Below are 23,660 nucleotides of genomic sequence, written 5' to 3' on the forward strand. Positions count from 1 at the left end.
CAGTGTGTAGCAGCTGTGAAAGCCGGAGAGTCATTAGGAGGAAATGAAAAAAATCCTTTTGTTTGAGAAGGTAGTGTTCATCATTATAACTAATCACTACACACAGTGGCAGGATTTCACATTCCCTTCACATTGGACTGGGGTTTGTGAATGGTCATATTAAACGTTATACCATTTTGTTGATCGAAGTCTTTAATCTTTTACAAATGTTCAATTCCTTACAAGAAAATAACAATGATTTAATTAAAGGATATCAAACAATCATCTAGAAGACAATGTAAATGCAAAAGTAATAATGTTTTGTTTTAAGGTCATTGATGTGACACATTTTCTGTCCTTAAAGTGATCCCTGACTAATACGACAAATATGCCTTAATACATTATAATTGTCCTCTATAACTACAATGTAAAATTAAAAACACCTCAATTATTTTATTTCTTCTAGAAATAGCTAATCTTTCACTCAATAGGGGAAATGCCCGTCGCAAGTTGATGATGTCATAAATGTCAAGTGTGATCTATCCCTATGGAATTAATGGCATGCATGTGAAAATAAAAACAAACTTAATACTTCCTATGGTTAATATGAGCATCAAATCAATATTTCAAATGTGTTTGTGTTTTTTTTTTTGCACATGCATGCCATAAAAATGACACATGACATTTATGACATCATCAACTTGCGACAGGCATTTCCCCTACTGAGTGAAAGATTAGCTATTTCTAGAAGAAATAAAATATTTAAGGTGTTTTTAATTTTACATTGTAGTTATAGAGGACAATTATAATGTTTTAAGACATATTTGTCGTATTAGTCAGGGATCACTTTAAATGTTTTAACCTATGATTTTTTTTAACCCATTTTTTCACCAATTGCCAAGTGTAATCCTTTGCGCTACTCTCCTCTGTCAATCTGGGGAGAGCAACGAACTGCGCTCATGCTTCCTTCAATGCACAAGGAGTCCAAGCCGCTTCTTTTCACCTGACGGGGGGGGGGTGGTTCCCCGGTGGGTGAAATATCCCTTTAACAGCACCGCTCACTTCACACTGGGTGACTTCTTTTTTTCTCTCTCTCTCTCTCTCTCAAATCGGCTAATGTAAGCGTGACCAATGATTGGCTTCCAAAGTTTGCAAGATGGCAGTGCCCGATTGCTGGGAAACCATGAAAGCACATCCCCACTAAGTCAGGGTAGAACCGCATCCCAATTTTCATATATCCTCATCAACAGCCCACTTCACGTTTTGGCCTCTCTTGAAACCTTTTTATCTACTACTCACCACAGATTATTTCCAAAACTCACACAAATCGGTAAACATTATCTCTGGGGTCACGTGATAATCCCATTCCATGTAGATATTCGTCAAGGTAAAAAGAAAACATGTGAAACATCTTGATCACCTAGATTTATTATGGCACTTTTTACATGTCACGTTACAAACTCAACATTCTTGGTTCATACAGCACACACACACACACACACACACACACACACACACACACACACACACACACACACACACACACACACACACACACACACACACAGATCAAGAAAACATTGCATCTTAAAAAGTAGAGGAGAACTCCTCAGTTTCACACACAAGCAAACACAGACATGCTGCACAGACATCATCAACCATTCACAATCACATATAAGTCGTAAACACCCCAGAGCTTTGCCAAATGTTTGTGATTGTTTTTGTCATTTTGTGTTGATGTTTTTAATACGGTTGCCTTTGAGATGTGAGCATGTGTTTTCCATTGTATTCCAGTCACATTGTGTTCGTGCGTGCGTGAACCTCAATCTACACATTTGAATGTTCATTTGAGGAAATACATGAATGTCTAGTACCATCACAATGCATATTCAAATCCTCAGTGTTAACTACTAGCATCCCTATTCTGGGACAAACATTCAGCGAAAATAGGTGATATATCGTCGTTGTCGGGTGGAAACCTTGTATCTCCAAGTTTCAAATTTGTATGTTACTTTCGCAACGTAAACCCTGCTTCATCATACAAGGCCATCGCACAAAAGTAGTGAAAACAGCAGATCTACAAGCACACAACGCCTCGCGGTGCGAGGCGTTGTGTGCTTGTAGATCGGCAGTTTTCACTAGTTTAAATCATTTTAAAAATGAAAAATGCAAAACGAACGGTTTTGGACATACAAGGTTTTCACCCGACAACGACGATATGATATGATCTAGCATTTACATTACATCAGCTATCTTCGACAAAGTTATTTGATGTAGAAGGAAATACTTAAGTATAGAGCCCTTGGGTCTCTGATTAACTGTTGTCACATTGGTACACTTTCAGAGTTAAATTGACACTGAGGATTTTACATCTCTCAACTCTGACAGTGACAAAGCAAGACACCGAAGATCAGACTCATTGTATCCACACTTCTTTTCCAGCAGTCTAAAATATACTGTGGGTACAGTATTTTCAAGGTAGTTGTACAAAACCCATTCCTATGTACAAAAAGTAACATCACATCATTGGTGTGATGTACATACATACGGTCCACACATACAGTACAGAGTGTGGTTGTGTGTGGTATTACTATACACAGATGTGGATTCCGAGGGGTTCAAAGGTAAACAGGTGGCATCGAAGTGCTACGAGATCATTCGTTGGCACACATGGATAAAAATGTACAATATTTACAATCTGAGATTAAATAGTCAACTGCCGTGCATTAAAATCAAACCCAGAGTCTGGGTCACTCAACAAAAGAAAAGAAGCTTTTAGAAAATAGAATTCTACATCACATTCCATTTTTGTATCATATACAACGAAAGGTGTATTGTTGATACCCTTGTTTGTGGCCATACTGTATGTGCGTTATTGTAGATGAAAGATAACACATCAATTCTGAATGCTGTACAGTCAGACAAAAGTTAACATCGTCATTGTCACAAAATGTTTTCTCACCGTCCTGTTATGCAGAATGTGTCATTGTTTTGTATAATGTACAAATGTATGTACGAGTAATAGGAATGAACAAATGAGGAAGCACTGTATTGGACTTCCAGTGGAACATCATTCTAAAGCCCCAAACTAGTAATCTTGTGATCATTCAAGAGGAGACACAATACAATACCTCCTTAAGGAGAACTATCAGAGCACAGACACACCTTTTACAGTAAATACTGTCACTGACAGACGGAAACCTTCCTCATTTCTATTCCTAAATGAATGCCCTACTTCGTCATACAAGAGCGCTGCGCTTGAGTTGAAAATAGCAGATCTACCCACTCAAAACATGTCGCGTTGTGTGCTTGTAGATCGTCTATTTTCAATATATATTTTTAATTATAAAGAAAATTAAAAAAAGGACGACGTTGGACATACAATGTTTCCACTCGACAGCAACACATGTTTGACATTGTCCCTGTCTGAGAAGTCAATAAATTAATTATTGTAAGCAAAACTGAATTAAAAGGTCATGAAAAAGCAAGTAATTGCTCAAGGAAATTACAGTAAGACAATGCTCTTTGGGCAAACAACTGGCCGTTGTGACTGTCCTTCCCTCTGAACACCCCAGATGCAGAGATATTCCTCAGGGCTCACCCTCTCCCCTTCATCATGCCTTAGTTTATGGCTGCCTGTGTCGGGTCCTACGTCACTCCACAGAGGGTTAGTGCTGGAGTTCAGGCACGTGCACACATATACATCAAAGGGGGCTTGAGGCCCTGCCCTTTTATCCGTCTGTAAAAAGTTCCCTCTCCAGACCATGAATGCAGTTTTTACTATGGTGAAAGAAACGTAAATGCCCCCTTCCCATGCCATACCTGAAGGCAGCATGCCTTGTCCAAACTCTCCTGCACTTGAATGCAGCATCTTATGTTGACAGAATTGCCCTCTCTGGGTAGAAATCCCAGTATTCACTTAATATGCTTAGTTCAGTGTGGTATCAAATACCGAAAATAGCCGACCTCCAAGCTCACAACGCGTCGCAGCGCGACGCGTTGTGAGCTTGGAGGTCTGCTATCTTTGATATTTCCACCAAAAGGCCCTTTTAGAAATGTCAGCCTCTGCCTCTCTAACATTCTCTGCACGTCCCTGCTGGAGTTGACTCGCCGAGGCCTTCCAGCAGGTCCTGGTGTAGGGGGGTGAAGAGCAGCGTCTCTGATGAGCCGATCATGGGGAGGGAGCGAGTACAGTTGAGGTTTATTTGGAAGATGCAGGGGGGTTTGGGGGGTTGGCTTAGGACCGCACCCAGCTGACGGGCACCCAGAAGGTCTCTCGCTCCAGTCGTTCCAGTATGCTTCGTAGCTCGGCACAGGCACTGGCCGAGTCCTCCTTGATCAGCACCCGGTCCACCAGGTGCCCATACTGCTGGTCAATCTGAATGGCCGACTGACGCATTTCCTGGAGGTCCTCGTCCTGTTACAGGAAGACAAGACACGTAAATAGTTTGGTTCAGACACAGTCACACAGACATACAGTACAAACACATGCCATAGATCAGTGGTTCTCAACCTTAACTGGGGGCCCCCACACCCTGACGAGCACTAAGAGTTTAGGCATTACATTTTGTGTAACACGGTTGTATAATGAAAATAGCAGATCTACACGCTCATAACGCCTCGTGTTGCGAGGTGTTGTGAGCATGTAGATCGGCTATTTTCACAATTTCTGCCTCTAATATTTGACAATTTGGCCAATGTTTAATTTGTCGTTTTAGAGTTATTTAAACGTTCTTAAACTGTCACTTTAGAAATGTGCATATACCCTCTATGCACTTAAACTTTACGTTGGTTTGTTTACTGTTGAGTGAGAAAACAATGTTGGGCATTAAGTTAATCATCTGGGGACCCTTCAAAATAATTTGGGGACCCCCGTGGGGGTTCCGAACCACAGGTTGAGAACCACTGCTATAGATGAGCACATGCTGGTGTTCAGGTGTTTACAAATGACATGCTCAAAGTAGATGATAAAAAAACTCACAGTCATGCGTCCATGCTGCTCGCCCCCTCCTGGGGAGGTGGCAGCACTGCGACGGCGTCTGCTCTCAGGAATGCGCGGTTTGACGAATATTACATAGGGTTTGAACTCCGCTGTCCGCAATCTCTTCAGAGCCTGAGTAAAGATTGGTTCACAGACGATAGAGGAAAACGGGTCAAGGCACGAGCAAGGGTTAGAGAACCTTTAATACCGAATAATTAGTATTGATATAATACCAATGTATTGAACAAATGTCCTCTCAGGCACTGTCAGCATCAGCAAACTGTCTGCCGGGACTGTAAAATGTCATATTACAATAGCTTGTGTTGATACCCAGGGCTTTCCATAAAAATTGCTCACTCTGCACTTAGAAAACACACTAGACAATACTGTTCCTGAAGAAACACTGTTGATTATAGTAGCACACTAAGTACAGTATTATGATGATGTATGATGATGATGATGTTACAGCGTATATAGGGGGTCAAATATCAGTATGGGAAAACCCTTGGAAAACGTACATCATCAGTATATTTAATATCATGTGAAACCACTCGGAAAAACACATGGGCATGCTCACAAAGCCACGTATTGGAGCTCGAAGACCTATGGGCTTATTGTCTGTAAGTAATGTACTGTATGTACCGGTAGCACATGAACCCTACCTCAGGCTGAACATCCACAAGGCATGTCTTATTCTTTGCTTGTACAGAGCGGATCGCCTCTATGCTGGTTCCATATTGGTTGTCCTTGTACTCCCCATGCTCTATGAACCTGAACACATAGGACAGATAGATCCATTAATACAAATACATCGCTCAGGTTGACGTAACAGCAATACCGGTATCTATAGAAACCCACTTGTTGTTCAGAGCCTCTGCGTCAAACGCCTGTTTGGTGACAAAATGGTACTCCACTCCTTCTTTCTCATGGGGTTTCTTGGGCCTGGTGGTGTCTGAGGACACACAATAGGAAAGTGTGAAGACAAGGTGCACTGTGTGACGTAGCTCCAATAGTAGTTGTGGTCTGTGTCCATATTTGACTCACGTGGTACAGCCACGGCGTAGCGATGTGGGTTCTCGGCTATCACCTTCTGCTTCAGTTCATTGATGCGTGCTCCGAGGGAACCTTTGGAATGTCATTGTTGTGTGTGGGTATATTAAAGACGTATAGATTAGACAGTGTTAACAAGAGAGTGGTAAGAAATAATAGTAACTCTAAAGCAGGGGTCTCCAACGTTTTCAAGCCAAGGACCCCTTAATTCAGAGAGAGATGAAGCAGGGACCCCCACAACCTATAGATACCATATAGTTTCATCGTTTGACAACACAATCATCAGTGTATTTTGGGTTCATGTAAATTTGTGTTTCCAGATATTTAACCACTTGAACAGTCAATACTTAATAAACTTGACCTTTCACTCTGTAATCTGTACTTAGTCTGCTCTTTTCCCCCTCTACACGAAACCTCTTTGCTGAAAATAGCTAATCTACAAGCTCACAGGAGCTTGTAGATCTGCTATTTTTGTCTAAAGTTCTCAGAATAAGGACACTAGGGTTCAAGTGGTTAATATAAAAAAAGAAGAAAAACCACACAAAGATTTGGAGGACCCCCTATAGTAACTCTGAGGACCCCCTAGGGGTCCCGGACCCCCTGTTGAAGACCACTGCTCTAAAGAGTGACTCTAATTGCAAACTGTGACTGTGACTCTAATGTCTCCAACATTAACATTCAATATCCCACTAGACTGTTGCAACACAGCCTATGTTCCACTAGGGGTCAGTATCGTAACATAAGAAAAAGTCTCTGTCTCACCAATCAGAACCACCAGGCGAGGCCTCTCATTGGACCGCTGCTGGTAGCGGGCAACCTCTTCATAGGTCAGAAAGCCTGGCTCACCGGGGTCCAAGCCCTCGGCAGAAGACCCCTGGCGGTCCTTACGACTCAACCGGAAGCTCCTTCTCAGACCGGCTACAGCACAGCAAAGGAGGGAGGGGCCGTAGAAGTACAGTGTCAAAGGTCAAACGCTATCTACCATGAAATTGCTCAAATAACATTACATAACAATACAGTAAGTGCTCTCTTCTAATCATGCTGTAAAGTACAACAGATTATCGTTTCTGTTTGCAGACAAAAGTAAATAGTATTAGAGTGCAGCTGTCATTTTAGTTTCAAATTATCATGCAATTTTTATTCAATGTCAATATAGATAATCTTTCTGTTCACAGGCCATTTTTCATCAGTCAAAGGCTGAACTAACCATGATAATCATGCATTAATCGTCCGTGACTAATGTGACCCTTGAATGTTTGAGAACTGACTTATCTCCAGTTTAAACAGACTGCTGGGAATTGTATAGATATCGGGCTGAATGCAGCTGATATCCAACAAGGCTCTGGCAGCACCGATCAGTTACCAGAAGTGATCTGACTCCATAGCTGGGATCAGGAATGAAGTGGACCGGACCACTCTGCTTTAAACCAAAATCGTATTTGGAAATGTGCCTTCATCCTTAATACAAGGTTTCCAGTGTGTTATTGTGGTGCAAACAACGCATGCTGCTTTGGGGCCACGGGCCTGAGGACAGGGCAGACAGGACAGCCTATGGCGTATGGGAAATGTCAGCGTAGAATGACCGCAAATCGGGGCTTTCCCATGACCAGGGCTGTCCGTCCACCTCCCTCTGTCAGTGGTGTTTTATACCCTGAGGGGATAAGCCGGGAGGGGACACCGTACCTGAATAAAATTCCCAGGAAAACACCTGGCCACAGGAGGGCGCCACTGCTTTACACTTAGGAGAGACTATCAAGGGGCGTTAGAGCATCACACAACCCAGCCTCACTGTCTCCACACAAGGGTGAATGAGCGAGCAGCAAAAAACGTGCCTGGTTGAGTGTGCAATACATCCAACGGAGCAGGGCCCTCATGGGGTGGAGGGGGAGGGGGGAGAGGGGTGCACCAGCCACAGCAGCGGGGGCAGTCAGATGCAGGGGGTGGGGGCAGGGCTTAGGAGGATCCAAACACTGCTCGGTGGGCAGGGCGTGCATGGAGGGAAGGGTGACAGGTGAGAGCTCTACGGTTCTACGAAGCTCTAGAGCAGTGGTTCTCAACCTTTTCAGGCCGCAACCCCCAAAATAATCATATTTGAAATGGGGACCCCACCCTCACCCTGACAAGCACTTAGACTTGTAGGAATTGGCATTACATTTAGTTTGACTCGATCTATTCCTTTGTGAAAATAGCTGATCTACATGCTCACAACACCTTGCAACGCGAGGCGTTGTGAGCATGTAGATCGTTGGCATTACATTTAGTTTGACTCGATCTATTGTAAGGCGTTGTGAGCATGTAGATCGGCTATTTTCATAATTTCTGCCTCTAATATTTGACGATTTTACCAATGTTTGACCAGAGGTACTAAAAAGATCTTTAAAGTCCTTAAATTGTCATTTAGAAATGTGCAGATACCCTCTATATACACTCAAACGTTATATTGGTTTGTTTACTGCTGAGTGAGAAAACAATGTTGCACATTAAGTTAATCATCTAGGTACCCGCCAAAATGATTTGGGGAACCCCCTGGGGGTCCCGACCCACAGGTTGAGAACCACTGCTCTAGAGCAGGGGAGGGCAACTTTGACGATGGGGAGTGCCACTATATCTTGACACTCACTCCAGAGGGCCACATGGCATATACGTATACTGTCGGGCAGAAACCAATTAATGCCCTACTTAGTCATTCTTTCTGTCACACAAAAGTAGCAAAAATAGCCGATCTACAACCTCAAAACTTGTCACAGTGCTATTTTTGCTATTCTTTTTGTGCCCTGAGATCTTTCGGCCCTGGCAGAAAACGGTTTGGGAAACACTGATCTAGAGTGTGCAACAGAAACAAGACTGGTGGATTGTTGTGTTAATATGAGGAAACACTTGTTCCCAATTGCAACCACAACACAAACTATATGTCAGGTTCTTCTTTTGTTTTAACCTTCTTTCTATGTCTAGCCCAGCTGTGTTTAGATCTCTCCTCCGTGCTAAGCATCATTCAGCGGGTTCTGCGGATGTGGGGAGGGGAGGGGGAGCGGGGGCTTCTCAGAGTCAATATTAGGGAGATGGAGGCCGAGGGAAGGGATGTCAGTGGAAGGTTAGAATGGAGTTGAGGATAACAGGTGACTGTAGCATGTACCATCCATAGTACCAACCAACCACTCTCATAGTAGCAACGTCTCTGATGAGGCACTTGTTATTGGTTATTGTTATTTTTGTGTGTGATATGAACAGCGCTGTGGACAATGTGCAATCACGGGTAATCTTCTCTCTATGAATAATAATAATAATATTAATTAAAGAAATGTTTTGTGGTCTGTTCTAATTACCTTACCAAGCCTATATGGGTCTTCTTCATGTTAAAGGCCCAGTTCACCTCTGGGACAACCTGATCTTATTTTCTTACTTTTTTGTTGTTTGGGACACGATCAACACAATCCAATCCATGTCATCATGATGATGCATTTTGCATCATATGATGCAAAATGCATCACTAGTCATGACTCATGCTGAAATACCAAAATATCTCAAAACACAGATTGAACACAAAAAATAACTCAGGATTGCGTTGATCGTGTCCCAAACAACAATAAAATAAGATCAGGTTGTCCCAGAGGTGAACTGGCCTGGGCCTTTAAACATGTTCAAGTTCAACCAAGGCGATTACCTGCCTTTAATCTGGCACTAATTGTGACCTCATCACTTGATCCCTAGTAGGTACCATCCACCCTCCCCCCACCCCCCCAAGAGCTGTGCCACCAGGAAGGCAGCCATTTGACCCTCAACCACCCCTGGAGTGACCCGTGAACCAGTGCACACAGCCAGACTGCAGTGGACACAGAGCAGAAAGAGACAGGCAGCGGAGAAGGAGGCACATGCTCTCACCTATGTACTGTCCATTGAAATAGCCCTCACAGTCACAGTCCTCTGTAGGGAGGCAAGCAGGGAAAATAGAGGTTAAGTAACCTGGAGCAGTTAAGGTACAGAGGACGGGGGAGGGGAGGGTGGGGTCTGGAGCAGGGCAGGCAGAGAGAGAGCAGGCAGATGGGTGAGCAGGGCAGGGGTGGCAGGATAGATAATAGATGCCCTCAGTTGGACGCCACAGCCACTGAAGAAGCCATGACCTTACATTACAGACAGTGTTTTCTTTTTGGAGGGCAGAGGAGAGGAGAGGAGAGGAGAGGAGAGGAGAGGAGAGGAGAGGAGAGGAGAGGAGTGGAGTCTGTGAACTGTGACTCTCTGGCATACGCACAATCCACCAGCTCTGTGGGAGCTTGGCATTCTGCAGGTCCTCACCTAGAGAATGCTTCTGTAAATACGGTATCTGTAGTCTAAAACACAAGGAAAATGTGCTACTACCGGCATGTTGTTGTTTTGTCTAGCTCTGAGGACTGTGCTTATTATAAACTGGCATGAGGGTGAAGTGATGAGTAAACGTGTGTGTGTGTGTGTGTGTGTGTGTGTGTGTGTGTGTGTGTGTGCGTGCGTGCGTGCGTGCGTGCGTGCGTGCGTGCGTGCGTGCGTGCGTGCGTGCGTGCGTGCGTGCGTGCGTGCGTGCGTGCGTGCCCTGCCTTCATACATCATTGACCCACCTTTGTCACATCCTGGGTCATCTGATGAACAGTATGCAGTCAGGAGACAGAGAAAAGAGGAGAGTGCTTTTAAGGTAAACAACAATCATTCGGTAATAAGGTTGGCCATGAAGGACATAGATTGACAAATGTCTCTCTCGTTATGGGAAAATACGCAAACATCCAATTAAAATACCCGATAACGCTCACAATGCATTGCAAGCTTGTAGATTTGCTATTTTCACGATTTGACATACAACAGGGTATATAGGAATAATCATAATAATAATAATAAAAACATAGATGTATTGGCTGCACCTTCCCAATGTTGTTTTAAATCCATCACCACCCACCACTAAGGTTGGGGGAATCGATCAAAGACACGAAGAGGAACAGAGAGAGAGAGAAAGAGAGAGGCAGGGAGAGGAGTGCCCTCAAGGCGCTGTAGGGTATTGCAGGGCTCGCTGACAGATCACTAAGCCCTTGTTGTCTACCCCTGTGGCTCTGGACTAATCGGATCGGCTGCAGATTACGCACTGCAAAGAGACACCATCGCTCACCATTACCCACTCACCTGGCTACTTCCACTCACACAGCCTCTGTGTTCGCTGTTGTGCGCGGTGAGTCAAGTGAGCGAGCTCAATGCATTGTTAAGCCATTGTTCCTTTTCAGTGGAGTGTGTGTGTGTGTGGCGTCTGGCTGCCCTGCATTCACAGTGCGTTCCACTGGCCAGATGGACGAGACATGAAAGAGATTAATTCATTTCGGTGATCCCTCCCTCCCTCCCTCCCTCCCACTTCTCTCTCTGATCTATCTCCCTCTTCCTTTCTTTCTCTCTCTCACTCATTGTTTTTAAAAACATGACTGTGTGGCAGCATTTGTAGAATGGACAATGAATTCCTCCGAGTAAGCCAATTACCAGGCGAAAAGGTCACAAGAGTCAATGAAAACAACAACAACTAGAAGCAGTGCTCTTCCGAGCACAGGTCTCCACCAGGCCGTGCGTCCTGGTGGTGCTACTGTATAATAGGCCAATGTAAAAAGGGTGGCATATGTTCTTCACCTTAGATCTTTCATGGCAATCGGACGCTGCATGCATGATTTCGAGCATTGTGTTCCAAAAATGTGTTTTGCTAAAGTCTACCTGCTGGTGGCGCTATAACAGGACAATGTTAAAAAGGTAGCATTTGTTCCTTGACCTAGTGGGAATATGTGTGGCAAATGTCACGGTAATCGCAAGCTGCGTTGATGATTTGAGGCATTTTGTTCAAAAACGGAGCAATCCTGCAAACTTTGGAAGCTAATATTAGCCAATCAGGATGGAATGTGAAATATCAGACGGATCGGACTTGATCACATGACTATAGAGATACTGTGTACTGATTTGCATGATTTTTGGATAAAATCTCAAGGAGTAATATCCAAAAATGTGTTTTACATAAGTCGGCCCAAAGGTGGTGCTATAAAAGGCTGATGTGAAAAATGCAGGGCAAAGGTTTATCCTTAGCCTCTAGGGAGTGTGCTTACAAAGTTTGAAACTGATCGGTGGAGTTATAGGTAAAACCACAAATCGGGCTGTTATAGCGCCACCATGAGGCTGATTAAAAAAAATTAAGTGGCATTTCTTCCTCGGCCTAGTGGGAACGTGTGTGCGCGATTTCATGATAATTGCACTTCGCGTTTGGGATTTGAGGCATTTTGTACCAAACGGCTCAATCCTACAAACTTTGGAAGCCAATCTTAGCCAATCAGGATGGAATATGCAAAATCGGACAGATCCGTGTCGATCGCATGACTGTGGAGATACTGCCTACCGATTTGTAGGATTTTTGGACAAAATCTGTAAGAGTAGTGCACAGAAATGTGTTTTGCGAACATCGGCCACTAGGTGGCGCTAGAAAAGGCCCATTTGAAAAATTTAGGGCAGAGGTTCTAGATTGGCATCCAGGGAGTGTGTGTGCTCACTTTGGCAGCGACCGGGCCAACGGCGACTGAGATTAGGTGCTCACAAACTGCGAGGACGGACGCACCCACGCACGGACGGACGGACGCACGGACGGACGGACGGACACACGGACGGAGGGGAAAACATACTCTCCCTCAGCCTTCGGCTGGTGGAGACAACAATCATCTAGCTTAGATGTTATTATGCAATGATGGTGACAGACCCAGGTTTTTAACCTAGAGAGCCATTCATCACAGGTTACAGGGAATATTGCGGGTAAAATGCAGCTATAAAGAATGAGCCGTTACTGGATAATGTATTGGAATGAAGTAGGAGCTGTGGAAATGAGCTTGGAGAGAGGAGGAAGAGAGAGAAAGAGAGAGAGAGAGAGAGAGAGAGAGAGAGAGAAAGAGGGGAACTTACAGACAGTCTTTTTAGGGGATTTGGGGTTTGGGAGTGTGCCCATTTTGATCCTGTAGGCCAGTCGTCTGGGCAAATTAACAGCGGAAGAAGAAGGGTCCCAGAAACGACAGCAGAAGAAGAAAAAGAGAGGATCATGAGAGAGACATACAGTGGAGAGAGGAGGAACAAAGGAATGTCTTAAACAGTCTTTTCTTTTTCTCTTGGACTCTTTTTTTTTGTTATTTGTATCCAACACTGCTATTTATACCTACAAAGTCAGTTTTCAGTATTTCAATGTTTTTATTTCACTATTCCTGCCTGGCACTTTCTCTGTTATTAATCCAACAGAGATTCAAGGCTGTTTAGATTTACATTTCCAGCCTACTCTAATACTAATCATAGTTGACCTCAGAAAGTGCAGCACATGAATATGGATTAACAGATTACAGCTCGGCAAATCTCAGATAAAATTATTATTTCGAAATGTTTGGCTGGACCGTTCAATCCGCATTGCAGATGTGTTTATACATTAGACATTTCCCATCTGCATGTGTCATACTGGCACTGTACAACAATCACACTGCCCATCTTCCTCCTCTAGTGCAGTGGTTCTCAACCTGTGGGTCGGGACCCCCAGGGGGGTCCCCAAATTATTTTGGGGGGTCCCCAGATGATTAAACTAATTGTTTTCTCACTCAATAGTAAACAAACCACCATAACGTTTAAGTGTATTTTTTTAAGTGAATTTTTAAGGACATTTTAATACTTCTAAAATTACAAATTAAACATAGGCCAGTTTGTCAAACATTAGAGGCAGAAATTGTGAGAATAGACGATCTACATGCTCACAACGCCTCGCAAGCATGTAGATCTGCTATTTAGAACCGTGTTATACAAAATAAAATAGGATTCTTTTGGGGGTCGAGGCCTGAAAAGGGTGAGAACTCTAGTGATGGCCTCACCTCTCCTGGAAGTGTTTGGAAGGGATGAGTCCAGCCCGGAGGTTGCTGTCCCCCACCCGCTTGGCCTGCCACCAGGTGGGGTCATCTTGGGTCACAACCTGCAGCAGAGGTGGAGAGGGGGGGATTTATTTGAAAACTTTAGTTACTAGTTACTTTGTGGATTGATTATTATTATTACAAAACATACATTAACCACTTCAGCCCTATATACATTTCAGCCATTTGAAAATAGCCGATATACAAGCTCACAATGCGTCGCAATGCAACACATTGTGAGCTCGTAGATCTGCTATTTTCAAAAGATGTTTATGTATTTGAATTTTTTAAATGGGACATTCTGTATATGAGTACTTTTAACTTTGGAACTTTAAGTACATTTAGATGCCAATACCTTTGTACTTATACTCAAGTACATTTTGAATTCTGGACTTTTACTTGTGAGGGTGCACACAAACCAAAGTACCTATGAGAGTGGAATCCGCGTTCCGCCAATGTATTTCAATGAGAATGAAGAGGTTTCATGCCAAAAAAAAGGATTTCTGCAAAAAAACACTCCATTCTCATTGAAACGCATTGGTGGAATTGGGATTCCACTCTCATAGGTACTTTGGTATGTGTGCACCTTACAGAATATTTCTACATTGCAGTATTGATACTGTTACTCAAGTAAAACATTTGAGTACTTTTTACACCATTGTTAAAAAGTACAAATGTCTATTGTGAAATGTAGTCATGCAAAAAAAAATATAATTACTGTACTTGTCTTCAGTACAGTAATTTATGAAAGGGATAACGTCTGGCTCGTTATCGAGAAATAAAATCGCAGCAGGCTGATAACCCCCGAGGCGAAGCCTGAGTGTAGCAGGTGTTCTGAGCCTTTGATTAGGCATCGGTCTGTTATAGAGCGGAGCGGTCTATTACCAAGAAATAACAGACCTCTGATTTCAGCAATTGACCAATCAGAATCAAGTATGTAACCAAGCCGTGTAATACAGTTATATACTGTCCACCACTGACCTGCAGGATGTCTCCTCGTTTGAAGGGAAGCCCCGCCTCCTGGCAGGGCGTGGCCTTGTCCTCTGCTGGGGTGTAATCAAACAAGGCCCTCATGTGCACCTGTCGCCACATATCAAATAGACAGGCTGTCACCAGGAGGGATGGGAGATCTCAACAGGCCTGTCACAAGTATTACATAATCGCCTAATCGCATTTATTTCAGCTAATTGCAGTTATTCAAGATAATCGCAAATTATTTGGTATAATTGTCAAAAAACAGCAGAAATGGCTATGCTATGTTTGTAAAAGTATTATATATAAATCTGTCTGTCATTATATAAGTTATTTGTCATTTCTAGTCAGTGCCATTTTTGTTTACAAAGCTAATTTGTATTGTTAATGGCAATGGCAAAAACCTGATTAAGTCGATAATCGCAAATAATTTTGTATGACAATTAATCGTCAAGTAAAATGTCATGACAGGACAGCCCTAGATCTCACATCTCAAAGTAGAACGTTATATTGATTTTGTTTAAAGCTATACTGTGTAAGTTGCTCAACTAGTGGTCAGTAGCTCTATAGCAAACCGTGGTCGTGTCCGCGTCTTTCGGCCGTTTTTCGCCGCGGTCCCTGGTTCCTGTGCGTTCAGGCATTCCGGAGAAACGGACTCCTTCACCCGAGTATAGAGACACACGGGCGCCTACAAATATGGCCGCCCTATTGTGATAGCGACCCCACTTCAAGATGCGCTGTGATTGGCCGGCAGTGTATAACCCTCGCTGTGATTGGCCGGTAGTGTATGATGACGTAATTTTTCCGCGAAAACCGGGCCCCGGTCAGGATCATAGAAAACATATAAAGAGAAGGCTTTAGAAGCTGAAAATAACGGAGTGGGTGTTCTAAAACTTTAGCGATTTAACAGTTAGGACAATTTTAAGATTTGTTTTATAAAAAAAGTTACATGGTATAACTTTAAGGCAAATGGATCCCACTGGCAACCTAAGGTGTGTGAGCTGGGTACGGTAATTTTCGCCATATGGGTTGGAGGGACGCGGGGAATGAGACTTGTACTGAGTGTGCAGAGCGTATGCAGGACCTCATCCTCCCTCCCATCTCACCTTGCTCTCCTTAAGTCGGTCCTCCTCTTTAATTGCAGGGATTATCTTGAGTGTGATGGAACCCTGAGACTGGGACTAGATCACAGGCAGGGAAGAGGAAGTACACGCAGTTCAGAAGAGGTTTGTGCTGGATAGCGTATTAAACATGCTGAGCTAAATGACATGCTAAGATGGGATTTAAATGCCATTTCAGCCCATGCTAATTAAATATTAAATCAGTTGAATATGTCGAGTGTTCATTACCCACTATCGTGATCCTAAAGCAAAACACTCGACTAATTCATGCTTTTAGTAATCCTGTCGGCTATCCCATTATGATATTAACCAAATAGACCTAGGCATCTCTATTCTGGGTTACTTATAAAAGGTGAAAATTCAGCAAACAAATAGCAGACCTACAAGCCCATAATGCTTTGCAATGTAACATGTGAGCTTGTACAACAGCTATTTTAGCTATTGACGATTGTTAAAGGTGGTCTACACTCTATCTATCACACAAAACTGTTTGTCTATGATGTTAAGGCAGGTTTTCAAGTCCTGAAGACAGTTTCACAGCAGGCAAATATCCTTAACCATAGAACTTCAGCTCACGTCACGGTAATTTAAAAGTTGTATAAATTAAATATGTGTGTCTAATCATGCCCTTAAAGCATGCCTTAATGGTTCAACACCAGCCGTTTCTCTCACCAGGAGCTGACTGATCTCATCGGGTCTCTTGTGGATTATGGAGATGCCATTGACCTCCCTTAGTTCATCTCCAACATGGACCAAACCTGGAGACGAGGAACAGATGAGACAGAAGAAAGAAGTTGAAGCCAACTTACTCACAACTTACTCAGTGAAAATATTTTTTTAATAATGTATTCGTCATATGATTATTTTAAATTAGACTTTGAGACACTCTGGAGATGTAGTACATTCTCACACAGTGTGGTGAGAACTGGCAGAGATTGCAGGTGTCGTGTCAGTCATGTTAGAACATCAATGCTGTTGTTGGGGTATGACAAGGGCTGCTATACTCTATCAGCTGTGATCTACTCCACAGCAGTCATAACAACAAAAGACCAGCGGGAAGATAAATCAATAGCTTTTCCCTTAGCAGGGGGCTTTAAGACAAAGACACATGCATTGTGCAGATACACTGTACATTCACACTTACACTTTCACACGCATAATATACACAAGATATACGTAGATAAATGTATTTGCAGGCTCGCCAGAGCTAGGTCTCTTTCTGCGCACCAAACATCACAACCTGATTTTGTACAGCAACAAATCAGATAGGCTAATGTCATAAATGATTAATGAATGGGCCCACGGATTGGTTTACATTCATAGCATGCGTGGTTGTAACCTGCAATAACACATTTGCACACAGGCACGCACACGAGTGTGCGCGGGCGCGCGCGCGCGCACACGCACACACACACACACACACACACACACACACACACACACACACACACACACACACACACACACACACACACACACACACACACAGTTCCTACTGTACAGTATGTGTGGTTGCTATTTCCATGGTAACATGCATGGCCAGCTCTTTGCTGAGTGTGTGATGTGTGATTGGCTCTCTGGGGTCTAAGCCCAGCTTGCAGAAGGCTTGGGGTTTCACGATTCAACACAACCATCCTCGTTTGTCTGCATTATTAGCCATGCTGTTTCTGCTACAGCCAAAAGAAAACTGGTATAGACTAGCGCATGGGTCTTCAACAGGGGGTCCTCAGAGTTACCACAGGGGGTCCTCCAAATCTTTCAGTGCTAGCAACTTTTCTCTTTTTTTTTTAAACCACTTGAACCCCTAGTGTCCATATTCTGAGCACTTTAGCCAAAAATAGCTGATCTACAAGCTCACAACGCCTCGCAGCGCGAAGCGTTGTGAGCAATATTCGGTCTGAACCCGACCCAAGACCGCTCCTCAATAGCTTGTCTATGCCCGTACCGATTACAGGCCCTAAGAAGGTATGCACTTTGAAATACACATGCTGCTGTTAAAAGTCTTCAGAGTGTTGAGGGAAATGGACACATGTACTGTATAGGAAAACCTAATGGACATTAAGGAAGACAAGAGACAGACAGACAGACAGACAGACAGACAGAGGGTTGATTTACCACTTCGGTCTGCAGCACCACCCCTCATGATGCGGGCCACAATCACTGACCCGGTGGCATCATCCCGTCTGATGGTGGCTCCCTGGATTATAGAGCAACAAAGAACAAAGATTAAATGAGAAAAGTATGCCTAATCATAATCGCTTATGTCTATATCCCACCTCCATCTCTAACCCATTCACCTTTACTTTGGACTTTGATGACACACAAGGAAAAGGTCTTTATCCTTCATCTTTTGAATACATGACCATGACCCGGAAATGATCTTTGGTCAACAACACACACAGGAGCAACTAGGGGTTCCCATTCGGGTTCCCACTCTACCCCTGAGCCACCCATAGTGACCATGATCTTTTAAACCCAAAAGCTAATAATTTCTCCAGCCACCAACTGGTCATTCCCTTCACGTGTCTTGAAATTAGTTGACCTTTGAACTTTTCCAACAAAAATAATAATCTCTTGGGATAGCTACCTGCTCTACATTACCAACAACTTTGACAAAAGTCATCACACAAACAGGAATGATTACAAGACCCTGGCATACATTTCTGCAGGCAGGGTCATTACACACTGAATAACATCACTTCATATACTGTATCATCAACCCCATATACTTCATTGTCCGGGGTGTCCCAGGGCGATTTGTGAAACAGCGTGAAAGGAGCCCCTCACTTGTGTTTCATAAAATGCTAAATATTTCAAATATTGTTTGGTAGCCATACAGCCAGCCAGTGGAAGAAATTGCAGATTGAGGCTTTGACATGCATTCGTGAAATATCCGAGATCATTGTGGCTTTTTGGAAGATTAAACATGTATTCTATCTCTTCCTTCTTAATAATTTTTATCCCACGATTTTGCAACCCATTTTCACCCAGTGCCAATTGCCTATGTAATCCTGGGCTCTGCTCTCCCTCTGCCACGCCTGGGGAGACAACGGACTGACCTCATGCTTCCTTCAATGCATGAGTAGTCCAAGTTGTTTCTTTTCACCTGACAGGGGGGATTTCCCCGGGATGGACGTAGCGTGTGGAAGGAACACGTTATTCCAACCAGTTCCTTTCCCCTCCATCAAGCGCCCCGGCTGGCCAGGGGGAGGCATTATTGAGACCAGGATTACTGCATGTTTTTGTGAGGGTATCAACCCTAGGAGACACGGGGAGAACATGCAAACTCCACACAGAAAGATTCTATCTCTTCCATCTAATAACATGTAGAACTAATAACATGTTGTAAGCTGTGTCTATCCTGCTGCTGCCTGTCAGCACTCACCAGAGGCTCCTTGTTCTTAACCAGCCTGACGATCTTCACCGACTCTTCCTCCAGCTCATCCTCAAAGTCCTCTGGCAGTGGGGGGAGGACAGGGTCAAAGTTCTTCTGGGCGACCGTGTCATGCACTGAGAGAACAGCCTGGTCAGACGCAAAAACACATGCAGTATACACTGAGATTACAATGCTGTTGACGTCCATTTATGTAATTGTGGCCAAATAAGAATCACCTAATCATTGGCAGCCAGTGATGCTTAAGCACTCATGCCTGATTTATACTTTGTTTGTTGTATGACGGTGTTGCATCAATGTGCTGTTTTGGAAATACAGAATTTAGTCTTTGAACATTTCTACTTACTGTATAATGATTGCCAAAATAAAGACACCACAAGAAAGTGGTTAATAATTACTAATTACAATTAACCACTATATATAATTACAAAAATAGCAGATCAACAAGCTCTCAATGCCTCGCACTGCGAGGCGTTGAGAGCTTGTAGATCGGCTATTTTTTGGCAAATAGGTTTGTTTGGTGTAGAGGTTAAGTGGTTAAATGTCTGAAGAAAACACATGAACACAAATCCGACATAGACGATGACAGTGCTGTCAAACAAGTCTATGTATCCATCTATGAAATCTGTGAAAATATTCTGCACAATTTTATACAATATGTATTGGGGGTCCCTGCTTTATCTCCCTATCAGCTAAGGGGTCCTTGGCCTGAAAACATTGAAGACCCCTGACCTAATGAATATTGATTTAACATTTGAATTTAATAAAATGGATTACTATAGTTTACCCTTAGATGTGGCGATGTCAGCAGATGCAGGAGTTCCTTCTCCTCTGTGCTCATTGGTCCACTCTGTAGTTCTTCTGCAACCTGCCAATAGCAACACAGAATTGGAATCACACGCTGTCCTGGTGTGAACCAGTGTGTGTGTGTGTGTGTGTATGTGATGAACCCTCCTGTTCACTGCAGGTAATTCTGTGCACGTATGCGCACGCACGCACACACACACACACACACACACACACACACACACACACACACACACACACACACACACACACACACACACACACACACAAACATATACAAACAGAGAGGAGAATAAGTAGCTGGAAGCTAAGGTCAGCATTTTTCCCACTGCTAACTGGTGTGAGTGAGAGAGGGTGAGGCAGGATGTTGGAGTCTCATTAGATGAGCATCGGGATGACTCAGCACATTTATAACATAAAAATTGATACCGGCATTGCTTCTTCCCTGTCTAACTCACTGTGATCCACAGAGACAGTGATTTAGGATTTGTGTATTTGTGTGCGTGTGCGTGTGTGTGTGTGTGTGTGTGTGTGTGTGTGTGTGTGTGTGTGCATTAAACTTACATCCTCAGCCAGAGACGAGGCACTGTGGAGGACGGGCGTTGGGCTCTGTCTCTCGTACTGTCTCAGTTTCTCATGGATCTACAAAACACAGTTAGTTTACTAGAAGAAGATGACAGCGTGAGTCACAGTCAGGCCTGTCAAATCTACTGAGTACTGACTCCCAAATCAGAGCTCTCAGATCTCCAGCTCATCATTGCTGAAAACAGAAACCTTGTAACCTTACAGTATTTCAACGTTTTATGGTTATTGTAAATTAATTACTTCACATTGTTGTCAATGTGAAGTAATGAAGAAAAAAAGTAAATCTACAAGCTCACAACATCCACTGTTTCGAAAAATAATTTAGTTCAATAAGTTAAAGCGAACATTGTTAAGTGGGTATGTGGGTTTTACAGAATATACTGTAAGAATCTTACAGTATATACAAGACATAGACAAATAATTACTAAACTGGATCCATTGGAACACAGATTATTTTTTCAGTTTACTGAAAACTAACAATTTTAGAAGAACCTCTTTAGCATTATTATTCAACATTTGTGGTAGTCTGTGCAGGCATTGACAGCTTGCCCACCTGCCCCCGGCAGGCAAATAAAATGTTAGGGCAGGTGGAGTTTGCTTTCAGGTTGCCCGACCGGGCAAGTGCTCATTTGAGAGGGGACACAACCGCCTATAAACACAACACTTGATATCTGTCTAAACACCTGAACATGGCCAGAGCACTATGTTTTCTGGTCTGTGGAATGTAAAATAAGAGCGCGGTTTACCTATAATGTGCTGTTTTTACTTGAACACGTAAAATAACAAGTGTGAAACCATAGGTATTTGGCATTTGGATTTGGAGTTATTGAGAATTTGAGATGACATTTTCGCACAGCCCAGAAAGTAAAGAAAGTGTTAAATTGAGCGGTTAACTAAAATCTTTACTATCATTTTATAATGGACGATTTACTTTTCGGGCAAGTGGGAATGACCTTTTGGCAAGTAGAAATTGACCTGTGTCAACCCCTGTCTGTGTCACATGACTTACTGTAACAGAATGTGGAAATGAAAGAGTCAAAGAGAACAAGGCCATTAAGAGGAGTTGGGGGGAGTTCTTGATGAGGAATGTGTGTTAATGTGACGCATTGCTTCACCTTCATTAGATAGCCTAGGCTCCTCTCACTGAACACATCCTTGAGGAACACCATGTCCTCCTTGTGATTAGCATCAGGACGCAGCTGGGAGGTCAGCAGGGCCAACGTCTCATGCAGACCTAGAGAGGAGAGGAGAGGAGAGGAGACCAGAACAACAGAGAACATTGACAGATGGTACAGAGTGGGCCTGTAGGTGTGTGCATGTCTACTAGGGCATTCACCAAATTTTTTTTTTTTGTGTTCTCTTTAAAAAATATATAGTTTATAACGCTTGGCTAGATAGGAAGTCATAAGAATGAGTTGTCAATGCCCCTGGTGGATGAATTTGTTAATGCTCTATACCAGGGGTTTTCAAACCTTTTTAGGCCGTGACCCCCAAAATAAACATATTTGAACTGGGGACCCACACCCTGACAAGCACTTGGAATTGTAGGTATTACATTTAATGTGACTCGGTTCCACAAATAAATATTGTGAAAATAGCAGATCTACATGCTCACAACGCCTCGTAACGCGAGGCGTTTTGAGCATGTAGATCGGCTATTTTCACAATGTTCGCCTCTTGCTTATTTGATATTTGACAGTTTGGCCAGTCCTGTCGAATATTCGACTATTCAAATACTTTGAGGTTGAATAATTCGAATACAAAAAATCACTATTCGTGAATGCCCTAGTGTGTGCATGTCTACACTGTGCATCATGTGTGCCCTGCAGTGGCATCTGTGTGCTAATTCATCTCACCCGCGCCTGCTGTCAGGACCGGCATGGCTTCTTTCATGGGTCAGTGAGGCGGGGAAGCCTGCTGGAGAAAAAGGGAGACACAATGTCCTCACAATGTACATGGACAGCAACATGCTCAGAGTCTCCAGGCAGCTCTAATAACGTTCCACTCTTTGGCCATGAGATACTGTAGGAATGTAATATTCAAGGTGTGGCGGGTGCTGTGCTGCGCTTTGCTGTGCTGTGTGTGTGTGTGTGTGTGTGGAGAATGTAATATTTAAGGTGTGGCGTTTGTGTGCGTGCGAGCATGCATGAGTGTGTGCATGTGTATGTGCATGCGTGCATACTGGAACACTCTGGTACTGGTACTATTTATCACATTGACATGTGCCCTGCCCACGCCATGTTGTGGGCTCCCAGGCATGGCAATTAATGCTTTTTGAGGGGGGGGGGGTCATAGCTCATATGTGTTGTCAGGAAACAAGACGTGCACATTTCCCTCTTTCAGCAAACATACAAGACACATTTCCTCTGTGTTGGGGAGAGATAAACTAGGGCTGGGATGCGATTACAATTTTTAATCTAATTAATTACAGGTTCTGTGATTAATTAATCACATTTTAATCGCACATCGATATTTGACCTGAGAAGCTCTTTTTTTCAAGTAAAACACATTTTGTTGTACGAGTGAATCAACAAGTGAGTTTTTTAAATCAAAATTTCGCATCCACTGGGCCAAGCAAAGCGCTCTGATCGGCTACTTCTCCCTTTGCGTTTGTTGTCTCTTCTTGGTTGGTGCATCGCTATGATCGGTATGCCCGAAACTGAAGGTTCTGTGGTGCAAAAACTAAGTGCGATTAAAATGTGTTAATTTTTTTAATCGTGTTAATTTTCTGTAATTAATTAATCGCAATTAATCAGTTAAAGTCCCAGCCTACTGCAGATATACTGATGAGACAACTGCACTTTCTCCAACATGGCATATTACACTTCCTGGGCCACGTTGACAATGCTACACTCAAACAA

At 43.3% G+C, this 23,660-nt stretch overlaps 1 protein-coding gene across 1 annotated transcript; it reads right to left on the bottom strand.

Moving 5' to 3' along the window:
• Nucleotides 1-4,216: 4,216 nt before the first annotated feature.
• Nucleotides 4,217-22,692, bottom strand: mpp3a (MAGUK p55 scaffold protein 3a; the record flags this gene model as incomplete). The annotated part of the gene is made up of 20 exons (XM_080723903.1): nt 4,217-4,396; nt 4,961-5,092; nt 5,623-5,731; nt 5,819-5,912; nt 6,005-6,085; nt 6,773-6,928; nt 7,694-7,759; nt 9,890-9,931; nt 10,597-10,617; nt 12,944-13,008; nt 13,885-13,982; nt 14,902-15,000; nt 15,999-16,073; nt 16,686-16,771; nt 18,129-18,210; nt 19,399-19,536; nt 20,195-20,275; nt 20,779-20,856; nt 21,915-22,033; nt 22,656-22,692. 20 exons carry the CDS (start codon nt 22,690-22,692, stop codon nt 4,217-4,219), a joined length of 1,839 nt encoding a protein of 612 aa, XP_080580029.1.
• Between the last annotated feature and the right edge of the window lie 968 nt (nt 22,693-23,660).

The sequence above is a fragment of the Nannobrachium achirus genome (assembly GCF_963921795.1).
Source record: "Nannobrachium achirus genome assembly, chromosome: 4".
Classification (NCBI taxonomy): Eukaryota; Metazoa; Chordata; class Actinopteri; order Myctophiformes; family Myctophidae; genus Nannobrachium; species Nannobrachium achirus.